The 14,601-nt window shown below is 36.5% G+C and overlaps 1 protein-coding gene across 4 annotated transcripts in view; it reads right to left on the bottom strand.

Moving 5' to 3' along the window:
- PRKAA2 (protein kinase AMP-activated catalytic subunit alpha 2) overlaps nucleotides 1-14,601 on the bottom strand; it is a 76,720-nt gene that overhangs the window by 15,100 nt on the left and 47,019 nt on the right. For all 4 annotated transcript variants that reach the window (XR_003521989.1, XM_027605119.2, XM_027605111.2 and 1 more), the window contains 4 exons: nucleotides 8,913-9,006; nucleotides 7,868-8,012; nucleotides 6,366-6,453; nucleotides 4,731-4,955 (listed from right to left, as the gene is read on the bottom strand). Coding sequence is in view for 3 of the 4 variants with exons in the window: in XM_027605111.2 (XP_027460912.1) it covers nucleotides 4,731-4,955; nucleotides 6,366-6,453; nucleotides 7,868-8,012; nucleotides 8,913-9,006 (552 nt within the window). In the remaining variant the exon portion in view is untranslated. The remainder of the gene's footprint in view (nucleotides 1-4,730; nucleotides 4,956-6,365; nucleotides 6,454-7,867; nucleotides 8,013-8,912; nucleotides 9,007-14,601) is intronic.

Genomic DNA, 14,601 nt, shown 5'->3' with positions numbered 1-14,601 from the left:
AGCAAGAGCAGTTCTAAGAGGGAAATATACAGAAATACAGCCCTACCTCAAGAAATAAGAAAAAGCTCAAATAACCTACACTTGCACGTAAAGGAACTAGAAAAAGAAGAACAAAGTCCAAGGTGAGTTGAAGAAAATAATAAAGATCAGAGCAGAAATAAATGACATAAAAATTTAAAAACAATAGAAAAAAATTAGTAAGGGGCACCTAGCTTGCCTAGTAAGAAGAGCATGTGACTTGACCTTGGGGGTTGCTGAGATCAAGCCTCACAAGGGGTGTAGAGATTACTTAAATAAATTAAAAAAAAAAAATTCTTAAGTAAAAAATAAAAAAAATCAATAAAATCAAGAGCTGGTTCTTTGAAAAGATAAACAAAATTGATAAACCCTTAGCCAGACTGATCAGGAAAACAGAGAAAGGACTCAAAATCAGAAAAGAGGAGAGGTATCAACACCAAGAAATACAAAGGACTATAAGAAAATATTACCCAAATCATATGCCAACAAACTAGACAATCTAGAAGAAATGGATAAATTCCTAGAAAGATACAATCTTTCAAAACTAAATCAGGAAGAAATAGAAAATCTAAACAGGCCAAATTAGCATAAAAAACTGAATCAATAACCAAAAAATAAAAACCCAGAATGAGATGGAGTCACAGTTGAATTCTACCAAACATTTCAAGAATAGTTAATACCTATTCTCCTCAAACTATTCCAAAAAATAGATGAGGAAGGAAAGCTTCCAAATACATTCTATAAGGCTAGTATTACTCTGATACCAAAACCAGACAAAGACACCACAAAAACAGAAAACTAGCAGCCAATATCCCTGGATGAACAAAGATGCAAAAATCCTCACAAAACATAAGCAAACCACATTCAACAACACATTAAAAGGATCATTCACCACAATCAAGTGGGATTTATTCAGGGAGATGCAAGGATGGTTCAATATTTGCAAATGAATCAACATAATATACCACAACAAAACAAAGAATAAAAATCATATGATCCTCTCACAGATGCAGAAAAAGCATCTGACAAAATTCAACATCCACTCATGATAAAACTCTCAACAAAGTGGGTTTAAAGGGAACATATCTCAACATAATAAAAGCCATATATGAAAAACCTGCAGCTAACATCATACTCAATGGTGAAACACTGAGAGCTTTTCCCCTAAGATCAGGAACAAGACAAGGACATCCAACCTCACCACTTTTATTCAATATGGTCCTGGAAGTCTTAACTACAGCAATCAGACAAGAAAAAGAAATAAAAGGCATCCATACTGGTAAAGAAGCTGTTAAACTGTCACTATTCGCAGATGACATGACATTATACATAAAAAATCCTAAAGACTCCACCAAAAAACTACTAGAATAAATTCAGTGAAACTGCAGGATACCTAGAAGTCAGTAGCATTTCTATACACTAATAACAAAGTACTAGAAAGAGAAATTAAGAAAACAATTCCATTTACAACTGCACCAGAAATAATAAAATACCTAGGAATAAATTTAACCAAGGAAGTGAACCACTATGCTCATGGACTGGAAGAATTAGTATTGTTAAAATGTCCATACTACCCAAAGCTATCTACAGATTCCATGCAATCCCTATCAAAATACCAACAGCATTTTTCACAGAACTAGAACAAACAATCCTGAAATTTGTATGGAACTATAGAAGACCTCAAATAGCCAAAGCAATCTTGAAAAAGAAAAATAAAGCTGGAAGTATCACAATCCCAGATTTCAAGATATAATATAAAGCTATAATAATTAAAACAGTGGTACTGGCACAAAAATAGACACATAAACAGAACAGAATAGAAAGCCCAGAAATAAACCTATGTTTATATGGTCAATTAATCTATGACAAAGGCAAGAATTATACAATGAAGAAAAGATAGTCTCTTCAATAAATGGTGCTGGGAAAACTGGACAGCTATATGTAAAAGAATGAAACTGGACCACTTTTTAACATCATACACAAAAATAAACTCTAAAGACCATATCTCTAATATGAGATCTGAAACCATAAAATTCCTAGGAAAAACACAGGCAGTAATATCTCTCATACAAGCCATAATAACATTTTTCTAAATATGTCTCCTAAGGCAAGGGAACAAAAGCAAAAATAAACTATCAGGACTACATCAAATAAAAAGCTTTTGCACAGTGAAGGAAACCATCAACAAAACAAAAAGACACCCTACTAAATGGGAGAAGATACTTGCAAATTATATATCCAATAAGGGGTTAATGGTCAAAATATATAAAGAATCTACACAACTCAACAAAAAAAACAAAAAAACAATTAAAAAACAGGCAGGGCGCCTGGGTGGCTCAGTTGGTTAAGCGACTGCCTTCGGCTCAGGTCATGATCCTGGAGTCCTGGGATCGGGTCCCGCATCAGGCTCCCTGCTTGGTGGGGAGTCTGCTTCTCCCTCTGACCCTCTCCCCTCTCATGCTCTCTCTCTATCTCATTCTCTCTCTCAAATAAATAAATAAAATCTTTAAAAAAAAAAAAAAAACAGGCAGAGGACCTGAATAGACATTTTTCCAAAGAAGACATACAGATTGCCAACAGACACGTGAAAAGATGCTCAACATCTGTAATCAGGGAAATGCAAATCAAAACCACAATAAGATACCATGTTATACCAGTCAGAGTGGCTAAAATAAAAAAGACAAGAAATAATAGTGTTGACAAGGATGCAGAGAAAAAGGAATCCCACACTGCTAGTGGGAATGTAAATTGGTATAGTCTCTGAAAAACAGTACGGAAGTTCCTCAAAAAATTTAAAAAAGAAATACCATATGATCCAATAATTCCACTACTGGTTATTTACCCAGAGGAAAAAACATTAATTCAAAAAAATATATGCACTCCTATGTTTTATTGCAGCATTATTTACAATAGCTAAGATATGGAAGCAACCTAAGTGTCTATCAACAAATGGTAAGGGACATGTGGTATACATATACAATGGAGTACTGTGTAGCCTTAAGAAAAGATGAGATTGTGCTATTTGCAACAAAATGAATGGACCTAGAGGGTACTGTGCTAAGTAAAATAAATCTGGGAAAATAAATACCATGTGATTTCACTCATAGGTGGAATCTAAAAAATGATATGAATAAACTAATAAACAAAAAGCAGCATCAGACCTATAGAGAACCAATGGCTACTGGGGGGCGGGAGTTGGGAGGATAGGCAAAATGGGTGAAGGGGAGAGGGAGATGCAGGCTTCCAGTTACAGAATGAATAACTCACAGGAAGCATATGTAATTTTCTTTCTAAGGAAAAGCCAATTAAGTGACTGAGGCGCCTAGCTGGCTAGGTCAGTAGAACATGTGACTCTTGACCTCGGGGTTGTGAATTCAAGCCCCATGTTGGGTGCAGAACTTACTTATTAAAAAGAAAAGAAAAAAAGAAAAACCAAGTACTGTGAACACAAAAGGTTTTTTCCTGCTAAGTGCATTTCCATAACTATAGTTGGTACTAACTTATAATTACACACTTATTTTATGCATGAGGCCTGGAGAGCTTAAGAAAGGCTGGGAGAACAAAACAGTGTACAAATGCAAAAAGAATCAGCCCCTTCTTGCAGTCTAAGAGATTGGCAGCAATCACATAAAAAACCATGTCATCGTTTAAACATTCCAGGAGTCATAGGTCTCTAAACAGCCATTCTGGTTTATGAAGATAAGAGGAGAGATTCTGGAAAGATGGCAAAAGAATGTGTTTGTAAATGAATAACTGATGAAATGTTAGGTAAGAACAAAAAAACCTCTAAGAAACATAACCTGATAAGAGTAGAAGGCAATGAATTATTGTGGCTTGTGTGTGCTATATAAAGGTCATATTCACAGTAACACCAGCCACTGCAAGTTCCAAAGTTTCTCACATAACAAGAAATCCTTCACAGTGCTAGCAGCTATTTTTGGATTCAAAATCTTAACAAAACTTTTAATGCTTTATTTCATCAACCATATGTAAAATACATAAAACTCTGTCTGTATTATGTATAAAATTTATTCAAATAGTTTCTCAACATATACTACATTTGTAGGCCATCTAGCATTGTGTGTACTAAGGTGAGCAAGACACTCTCTCTACCCTTATGGAGTTACAATTTAGGACTGGTGAAACACGCACGAAATAATAATAGCTACATATGAAATGATAATGAAAAAATAAAACCATAAACCAAATGTGGAAATCACAAAAGTGGAAGCAATTAACATTGCCTAGGGGAATCCGAATTGATTTCACAAAGGAGGTCCTATGAAGGCAGAATTTTAAAGGATGAACAGAAATCTGTCAGGTCAAAAAAGTCAGAAATGGCATCAGAGGCAGTAATATAAATTAGAACATGAAGGCATAAAATATATGTTATATTTGAGGAAGAAGGAAAAGCTGAGTGTAGCTGAAGCACTGGTACCAATGGGTGCGGTGGTGAGTGCAGGAGTGAGACCTCAGGAGTAGGAAATGGAGCCTCATGAGGAAGGGCCTCAGAGGATTTGCTACCTCAAGTAAAAAGTATGGGAAACAACCTGAAATATTTAAAAGATGAGTGACATGATCAGGTTTGTGTAAAAAGGAAAGCAAAATTCCTATACAATAAGTATTACAGAGTCTAACATAAAGCAGGCACTCAATTAGTGGTACTATTAATACTATAAAATGTACATAACAGTAATGAAAAGAAGAATCACCTTATATCTTTGATGGTCGCTCGTTTCAGAGGGTCAACCTGCAGCATATGCATCAAGAGAGTGGCAACAGAACGATTGAGATATTCTGGGATATAAAAAACACCCCCTCGGATCTTCTTAAATAACGTAGGTACATGCTCATCATCAAATGGGAGGGTGCCACAAAGAAGGGCATACAAAATAACACCACAGCTCCAAATATCAACTTCAGGACCTGCATACAATCTAAGAAAAAAGATGACAACACAAACCTGGAATGCAAGTGCCACTTTTTCTCATCCACATATACCCTGCTTCTATATACACATGGTATAGACTTGGTGTATATTGATTAGCAAGTCTTTTATGAAGTCCATGGCCACACCCCAACACTCAATGCTTGTTCACCATAGAGAATCGGTCTCAGCAATTACTATTCAAGTTTTCCAAGAGAAAGTGGTACTTTTCTTTATTTGTCACAAACTCACTGAACCTACTAATTGACTAATTAAAAAAATATAAAACTTACTATGGTTGATTTTTTTATGGAAACATCAAAGTAAATGGCCATAAACTTGAAAAAATAATACTATAGTGTTTAGGCTAAACCCTTTTAGCCACAAAACTACAAGAAAAAAAATGCATATAAAATAGAATTTTTATCCCTGACATGCCTATTTTAAAGAGTATTTGAAACATTAAAGTGCCGAACTAGTCCTGCAGGATCTCTTTGACACTATTTGTTCTATATCACATTATCCTGAGTGTGACTTTCATTCTAATCACTTGTTAGGTTAGCTCATGGGACTAAGATTAGCTTTGCTCCACATAACCTATGCCTGGAATATTATTCCTTTTTTCTCTGACCTTTCTGCAGTATTAAAATGCCTCTGATACCCACCCCACTGACAAACTCAAACCTGGGTCTGAGGTAACAAAGTAAATCTTTACAATTCCAATTAAAAGAACACAATCCATTTCAAAAAATTGCTGTCCATCATTTATATCATTTGCTGTACTTGTCCAAAACTCCTATACCTGGCTCCTTGCAATAATACCTTTTCTTTATTTTCTCTTGGAGAATTCTGTTAACTTTTTAAATCAGACATTGGTCACTGTAAAAAAAAATCTTTGGTTTACCACTACAATCTGTATAAACGTTTTTTGAATATACCAATGAGTAAGTTCCAACCTCTACTTACACAGTTTAATTTCATGAAATGACAATACTGTCCCTGAAAAACCTCATTCTTGTAAAGACAAAACATAAAATAATACTTTATTTGGTAACTTACAAAATAATATGTAAATTATTATTTAAGGACTATGTCTGGTAAGAAAATAACGACACTAGCTTGAATTTAACAAATGCTTTCTCTTATCTGTACTTTTCCAAAATGAAGAAAATCAAGATTTGTTTCAGTCATTTTTTTAATGGAAGAACTCCTTAAATATACTCATAACAAAATCTAAACCAAATGTTTAAAAAAATTGTTTCATATACCTATTCTCTCTTCAAAAATGGAAAAATTAAAGGGACAATTTGTTCCTATTATGTTAACAATCTCATCCTCTGAACAGAATATATTTTAATTAAATGTTACTAGAATGAACAAAAGATTATAAAGAGCTTACTCTCCACTGATCTATTATTACCTGCCTGAGATGACTTCCGGTGCTGCATAATTTGGAGATCCACAACTAGTTCTCAGAAATTCACCATCTGACATCATATTAGACAATCCTGAAAATAAGAGTAATATTTACTTTGTGCTATTTTTAAAAGTAGATAAATACATGAAGAAAAATGTCAAGTCTTCAATGTTCTATATATCATATTTTATAATTATTTTAAAACAGTGGAAAGCACCTGAGAAACTAGAAGACCATTTTAAAGTGCTTACACTCTAACAAAAAAGATAAAGCACATCATGTATGATAGGAATTAAATTCCTTCACTTGGGGCGCCTGGGTGGCTGTTGGTTGAGCATCCTGACTCTTGGTTTCGGCTCAGGTCATGATCTCAAGGTCCTGGGATCAAGCCCCGTGTTGGGCTCCATGCTCAGCGTGGAGTCTGCTTGGGATTCTCTCTCTCCCCCTCTTCCCTGCCCTTCCCTCACCCCCATGCTCTAAAATAAATAAATCTTTTTTGAAAATGTTGATTCACTTCACAAATACGAGGTTATTCCAAATTGTATGAACTTTGCCAAACATAAAAGCATCAAAATATTATATACCCATTTCTACAGTTGAAAGAATGAAATAGAGACCATTACTTTTTATCCTGTGTTTTCAAAGCCTTTTTAAAAAATCTCTAAGTAGAAATCAGGCTCCAATTTATAAAGATTATGTTCCAAATGCTTTTAATTTGGAAAGCTTTAATTCAACATAGAAAAAATAATCTATGGAACCAAAAATCTAGTTGAACTATCATACTAAAGAGTTTTGCGATTTAGAGAAGGAAGAGAAATAGGGAAACTAGTTTCCTAGTTTTTAGATTAAAGACAAGGTACAGGCAAAAATTTTAAATAAGCAACACTGAACTCTGGCACATTTCCATCTCTCTTTCTATAACCTCTCACTTCCTAATCCTTTTGCCAAACACCCTACTATGGTACTGTTTCCAGGTATGTTTACCCCAGAAAGTGTTTGGTGCATTTAGATTTCATTTTGTTTTTTGTTTCTTTGTTTTACTCCTGACAAAAACTCCTATTCTTTTTAGCACATGGTTAGATTTTACCCTGAAATCCACCCTTGATCCAATCAGAAAGACCGTAAGTCTTCAAAACTGCATGCAATTTTCATGTATTTCTCTTTAAGTGCATTCATCAAGGGAAGTGCCCATATTTTCATTTAGATTTTCAAAGGAGTTTGTGACCCCCACCAAAAAAAAAAAAAAAAAAAAAGACAGTTAAGTTTTCCTTCAGGAAGAAATGCAGATTAAATGGATTTACCTTGAAACTGGCCCTCTAAACTTCTCTAGAAGCATGTGCATTTTTAAAATTGTGTTTAAATGAATAGAACAAGCATTAATCCCTTTTTTTCAAGGTACAAGATTTATAAAGTTGAAACTGCAAGTTCATATTTCTTTAACAGTTGCTACTGACACACTTTAAAAGGCAACTAGTACATTTCTGAACAACCTTGGAGTTACATACCAAAATCAGCTATCTTGGCATTCATGTGAGCATCCAACAGCACATTCTCTGGTTTCAGGTCTCGATGAACCACCATATGCCTATGACAGTAATCCACAGCTGATAGAATCTGCTGAAAGAGCCGCCTTGCTTCCACCTCTTCAACCTAGCAAGTATAAAAGAAGCTGCACTAAGAATATTTGGGACATGTACATAGCAAGAGTTTTAGTTTCATAATCAGCCTAAATGTAACTGAGCAAGCTAATTAGAATCAGGCTAGAATTCTCAACAAATCAGACAAACAAACCAAAAACTTGCATTAGAGTTCAACATGTAAGTTAACAAGGCTCTTCTTTGCTGCTAGGTAGTAAGATTTAATTTTCAATTAATATTACTAAATGTGCACAGTGTTTTAGGCAATCAACAAGTAAAACATAATGTAAAACAGAATTAATGTGAAAGTGCTAAGAAAAGGAAATCCTTGAAGCTTCAACATAATGTCATGGAACAGATTTTTCACTCTGAAAAGCACTGACATTATGTTGGCAATTAAGTGGAACATGTTCCCTAAAATCAGTATTTTGAAAGGTTTTTTTTCTTTTTAAGATTTTATTTATTTATCTGAGAGACAGAGCAAGAGAGTAGGGGCAGGGGGAGGGGAAAAGCAGTTTCCCCTCTGAGCAGGGAACCCAACACAGGGCTCCATCCCAGGACCCTGGGATCAGGACCTGAGCCGAAGGCAGACACTTAACCGAATGAGGCACCCAGGTGCCCCAAAAGGTGTATTTTTTTAAAGATTTTATTTTTAAACAATCTCTACACCCAATGTGGGGCTCGAACTTACAACCACAAGATCAAGAGTCACATGCTCCACCGACTGACACTACCAGGCGCCCCTTGAAACGTGTATTTTTTAAGAAAGAAAAGACGTCTAATATTCTGTATCTTTAATTGGGCTTTATTACAGAAGCAACCCAGACTTTGAAGATATCTTTGTGGTTTGCTATTTCCTACTACCCTCTTTTTTAGCTTAGGGGCTTATTGTACTAGATAGTAAGTTACTCACCCGGCCATGTTTACAGATGTAGTCAAATAATTCACCACCAGACACATATTCCATTACCATAAAAAAATCTGTTGGAGTGCTGATCACCTGGTATCTTTTTTGTAAATGAAAAATAAAAAATGTTAGTTTTTAAAAAAATCAAGCTAGTGTATTATTGCTACAATTTTATATTCTAATGTTTTATAATATTTTAAGATGGCAACAAATTATGTTATCAAAACAATCACAGAGCTATAAACACAGCTTTAAAAAATTCTCTGCTTTCTGAGGCTTATGGACTTTTCTTCAGATCCTCCCTTTCATGTTTATAAAATCTTTGGAATCCTTCATTCTTCAATAACTAAGCATTCATTTCTCCATTTAAACAAAAAAATTTTTTACAGTCTATAGAGATCAGGTATCATATTTAAACATAAGTTAAAAATATTCTTGTTAAGCCTAAATGATACCACAAGAGATTTAATCAGCAAAATGCAGAAAGTGGTCAAATGATCCTTTCTTCAACAAATAAAATGTGAGAAAAGGGGTAAGGGAAGCTATAGACTAATAGTAAATCAAAAGACAAATTGACCTATTATACTACAGAGATTTGTTTTGATTTTTTTTTAAAGATTTATTTTAGAGAAAGAGAGCATGCATGCACACCCAGGGGGACGGGCAAAAGGAGACGGAGCGAAAGAATCTCAAGCAGACGCCACCCTGAATGAAAGCCTAATGCTGAGCTGGATTCCAGGACCCTGAGATCATGACCTGAGCTGAAACCAAGAGTTGGACGCTTAACGACCGAGCCACCCAGGCGCCCCAAGACTTATTTTGATTCTGACTCCAACACACCAATTTTAAACCACTTATGAAACAAAGTCTGAATACTGACTGGATGGTTGATATTATCATTTTTTTAGGTGTGATAATGAACTGTGCTTGTATTACTAAAAGAGTCTATGTTTCAGAGTAGATACTGACAAGTTTCAGAATAAAATCATAATATTTGGGATTTGCTTCAAAATAATTTGTGATGGAAAAAGTGGGAAGAAGCAGGTAAAACAATAAACTGGCAACTGCTGAAGCCAAATGACAGATACTTGAGGCTTCATCACTTTGCTTTCCTATACATTAAAAACATTCCATAGTGGGGCATCTGGGTGGCACAGTCAGTTAAGCAACCAACTCTTGGTTTCAGCTCAGGTCATGATCTCAGGGTCCTGAGATCAAGCCCCGCATCAGGCTCCAAGCTCGGCATAGAGTCTGCTTAAGACTTTCTCTCTCTACCTCTCCCTCGCCCTTTGCCCCTCCCCACCATGCTCTCTCTCATTCTCTCTCAAATTAATAAATCTTTTTTAAAAAGTTTCATAGTAAAAAGTTAAGTAGACAGACAGATGAATGTATTTTTTTTTAATTTACTTCTAGGCACTCAAAGCTGAGAACATTAAAAAGTAAGAATCTAAGCTGTATTTGAAAAAAATTTTCTTAAAAGACAACTTCCCCCCATATATCCAATTTTACCAAAGTTCTGAAAACAAGTTAAATATAATTATTGTTTTAACTGAAGGTTACATTTAACACACATAAATGAACAACTGATTGACTTTTTAAAATAGTTTGCCTTGTTTATAAAGGATTATCTATAATCTGGTTGCTTATAAGCAATATCTAACTTATACTGAGTTACTATTTAGGGACACTAAGTATAGCTGTGCAGTTTCTACATGGCTTACAGGCACCCACTGAAGGCACAAGCAGGAGCTGAAAAGTGGCCCTGATGGCACCCTTTAGAAGGTATCAGAAGCAGGGGACCTTCCTGGTAAATTAGTCCACCCAGATGGGGTACTTTTTATTAATGTGCACAATAGCAACTATGTGCTACATGGTGGTTCTGGCTACTATTAAAGAGGAAAGAAAAAATGGCCAGGTCATTGGTGATATAACCTACATACTGTACATTTTAAGAAAAAACACATCACATATAAACACTTGAAAAAAGTAAAATATTAAAGCTATAGTATGAAAATGATTATAGAGTTTCAGAAGAAATATTTCTAATAGCAATCTTTAGTCTTTGGGATGAAAAATGACAAGGAACTCACTTTATATAAAATAAACTAATATAACTGAGGAATAAGGTTGAAATTACTTCAAATGAACTATGAAAAGGGAATTTTACCTGAGAATTCCAGAAGAAATGGTTCTATAAAAGCAATCTTACCAGGCACGAAACTCTAACTGAAAAAAATGAATAGTGTGAAGCAGGAGCACCTATTCACCTCACTGTAGGCTAATCTGATTTATTTACAGAATTCTCCATCACTTTTCTGCTCTGCTACATCTTTGGGGCATATGAGAAAAAAAAGTGATGAAATTTTAATATATTTAGCTGCTGATTCTTCCAAGTATATCACAGGTCTTCAGTGGATACTGTTGGATTGAACTACTTCATGAAACCTCTAACTCCAAAGCAGCCACTGTCCATATCAAAGGCCAATCTAGATCAATGAAAACCACAACCAACATTATGAGTACTTACCATGTGCCAGACACTGAGCTATTAAATAGTGACATTTACTATTTGTTGAAAACCTACTTGTATTGCACTTGATGAGATCAACATCTCCTCCTCCTACTTGCGGAGCCTACGGTCTATTCAGGAACACACATATTAGACAAGTATTCTTTTCAAAATATGAATCTTTTCTTCAGTAGTCTCCTAATAAAAAATCTTCAGGGGGTTCCCATTGCTCTTAGGTCCTGAGTGAATCAGGCCCCCGTCTGAGTCTGTACTATCTCCTCTTTGATTCGCACCACTGCAGTGCACTATTTCTTTCTTTCATTAGTTGTACTGCACTTCCTTCCGCCACGGCATCTTTGTATAAGCAGTTTCTGCTAACCTGAATCCCGTACCTGACCTGTACTCTGCCGTTTAACAGTCTACCCGTCAATCTTTCTAGCTCCGCTTAAAGGTCAGCCCTTTTTGCTTTCACAGAAGCACTCCCTTAGCTTGAGACCATGTGCCTCAGTTTGTGTTTATACAGTTAGTGTGCACCTAGCAAAGTATCTATAATGAAGTAGGCATTTAAGTAAATATATAAAGCAGCACTTTTAAATAATGTGAGCAGCTCAGAGCCAAAACCAGAATAATCTGAAACAGAAATTATAGCAACATTACAATAAAAATTCAATGAATAAAATGTCAATTAACTAGCATGAAGCCAAGACAAAAGGAAACATGATTTTTAAAAGAAATAAATCCTAAGAAAACAGCTTCATATTGGGACTTAGGGAAAAAGGCCAATTCCAGGATTATGTTCTTATATCTAGCCAAGTAAGCCAAATTTTTGCACACTCCAAAATAATCACATTGAAGCATTATAAGAAATTCAATCATGAGGGGGCGGAGCAAGATGGCAGAGGAGTAGGAGACCTGGATTTCGTCTGGTCTCAGGAATTCAGCTGGATAGGGATCAAACCAATCTGAACACCTACAAACTCAACAGGAGATCGAAGAAAAGAATAGCAACAACTCTCTAAACAGAAAAGCGACCACTTTCCAGAAGGTAGGACGTGCAGAAAAGTGAATCCGAGGCGATATTCGGGAGAATAGATGGCAGGGGAGGGGGCCTCTGTCGGCCGCTTCTGGCAAGTGATAGAGCAGCGGAGCACAAAATCGGAACTCTTAGAAGTCTGCTCTGCTGAGGGATGTTGTTCCCATGGCTAAGCGGGGGTGGAACCATCGTGTGACAGTGTGATCTCAGGATCCTCGGGGTCACAGGAAGACCGGGGGTGCCTGAGTGCAGCAGAGCTCCCAGGTATCGGAGTGGGGAAGCCGGCTGCAGAGACGGAGCCGAGGAGCAGGCTCTCAGCTTGGGGCTGCCATAAACCGTGATCCTCGGCCCAGCCGGACCACTGCTCCTCCAGCAAGGACCCAACACAGCAGATCCGGGGAGATTCCCCTTCCCCAGGGAGGAGCAGTGCAGGAGCGCACAGCAGGGATCTGCTGGGTTTGGTGACTCCACATGGATGGGGTGCCAGAGATAGAAACGCTCGGTCACAGGCCAGGTGAGCACGGAGTGTGGTCGGAGAGCGGGGAGACGGGAGTGATTGACTGCTTTTCTCTGGGGGCACACTGAGGAGTGGGGCCCCAGTTCTCAGCTCCTCCAGGGGTGGAGATTGGGAGGCCGCCATTTTCACTCTCGTCCTCCAAAGATGTACCGAAAGCTTGCAGGGAACAAAAGCTCCCGAGTCGAGAGCACACCCCAGCAGATTACGTAGCCCAGACCAGCAAGGGCAGGGCAATTCCACCTCCAGCAAAGACATTTGGGAACCACAGCAACAGGCCCCTACCCCAGAAGATCAGCAAGAACAGCCACCCAAGACCAAGTTTACTGATCAATGAGAACGGCAGTACTCCAGAGCTAGGGGAATACTGCACCTAGAATCCATGGCTTTTTACCATGATTCTTTAGTCTTTCAAAGTTAATTTTTTTCTTTTTTTTTTTAATTTTTCTTTTTCCCTTTTTCAACCAACAGCTTATCAATCCCTTTTTTAAAAAACATTTTTGTTTTTCATTTTTAGAGTCATATTCTATCCCTTTGTAGTAGTTACCCTTATTTTTGGCATATATATATAAGTTGTTCTCTCTTTAAAATTTTGAGATACGGTTTCTTCTAACAGATCAAAATATACCCTAAATCTCTAGTGTATGGCTTTGTTCTAGTCTCCTGCCTGATCACATTCTCTCCCTTTTTTTTTTTTAAATCCTCTTCTCTCCTTTTTCAAACAACTTACCAATTCCTTTTATAAAATTTTTTATAATTTTCATCTTTACAGTCATATTCCATCCTTCATCGTATCAACCCTTATTTTTGTACATATATAAATTTTTCTTTCCTCAAAATTTTGGGAGGCACTTTCTTCTAAGAGACCAAAATACACCCAAAATCTAGAGTGTTCCACTGATCTATGCACCAGCCTGATCATATGTGATCATATTCTGTTTTTTTGTTTTGTTTTGTTTTTAACTTTTTCTTTCTTTTTTTTTTTCTTTTTCTTTTTTCTTTCTTTCCCTTTTTTTTCCCCTGGTTTCAGGTCTTTTCTGATTTGTTTAGAATATATTTTCTGGGGACGTTGTTACCCTGTTAGCATTTTGTTCTCTCATTCATCTATTCTCCTCTGGACAAAATGACAAGATGGGAAAAATCACCTCAACAAAAAGAACAAGAGGTAGTACCGACTGCCAGGGACCTACTCAATACGGACATTAGTACAATGTCGGATCTAGAGTTCAGAATCATGATTTTAAAGATACTAGCTGAGCTTGAAAAAAGCATGGAAGTTATGAGAGAAACCCTTTCTGGAGAAATAAAAGAACTAAAATCTAACCAAGTCGAAATCAAAAAGGCTATTAATGAGGTGCAATAAAAAATGGGGGCGCTAACTGCTAGGATAAATGAGGCAGAAGAGAGAATCAGTGATACAGAAGACCAATTCATGGAAAATAGAGAAGCTGAGAAAAAGATAAACAACTACTGGATCATGAGGGCAGAATTCGAGAGATAAGCAATACCATAAGATGAAACAACGTTAGAATAATTGGGATCCTAGAAGAAGAAAGAGAGAGAGGGGCAGAAAGTATATTGGAGCAAATTATAGCAGAGAACTTCCCTAATGTGGGGAAGGAAACAGTCATCAAAATCC

Source organism: Zalophus californianus, chromosome 4, assembly GCF_009762305.2.
Source record: "Zalophus californianus isolate mZalCal1 chromosome 4, mZalCal1.pri.v2, whole genome shotgun sequence".
NCBI lineage: Eukaryota > Metazoa > Chordata > Mammalia > Carnivora > Otariidae > Zalophus > Zalophus californianus.
The sequence above is the reverse complement of the archived record's forward strand: the minus strand, read 5'-3'. Positions and strand labels throughout refer to the sequence as shown.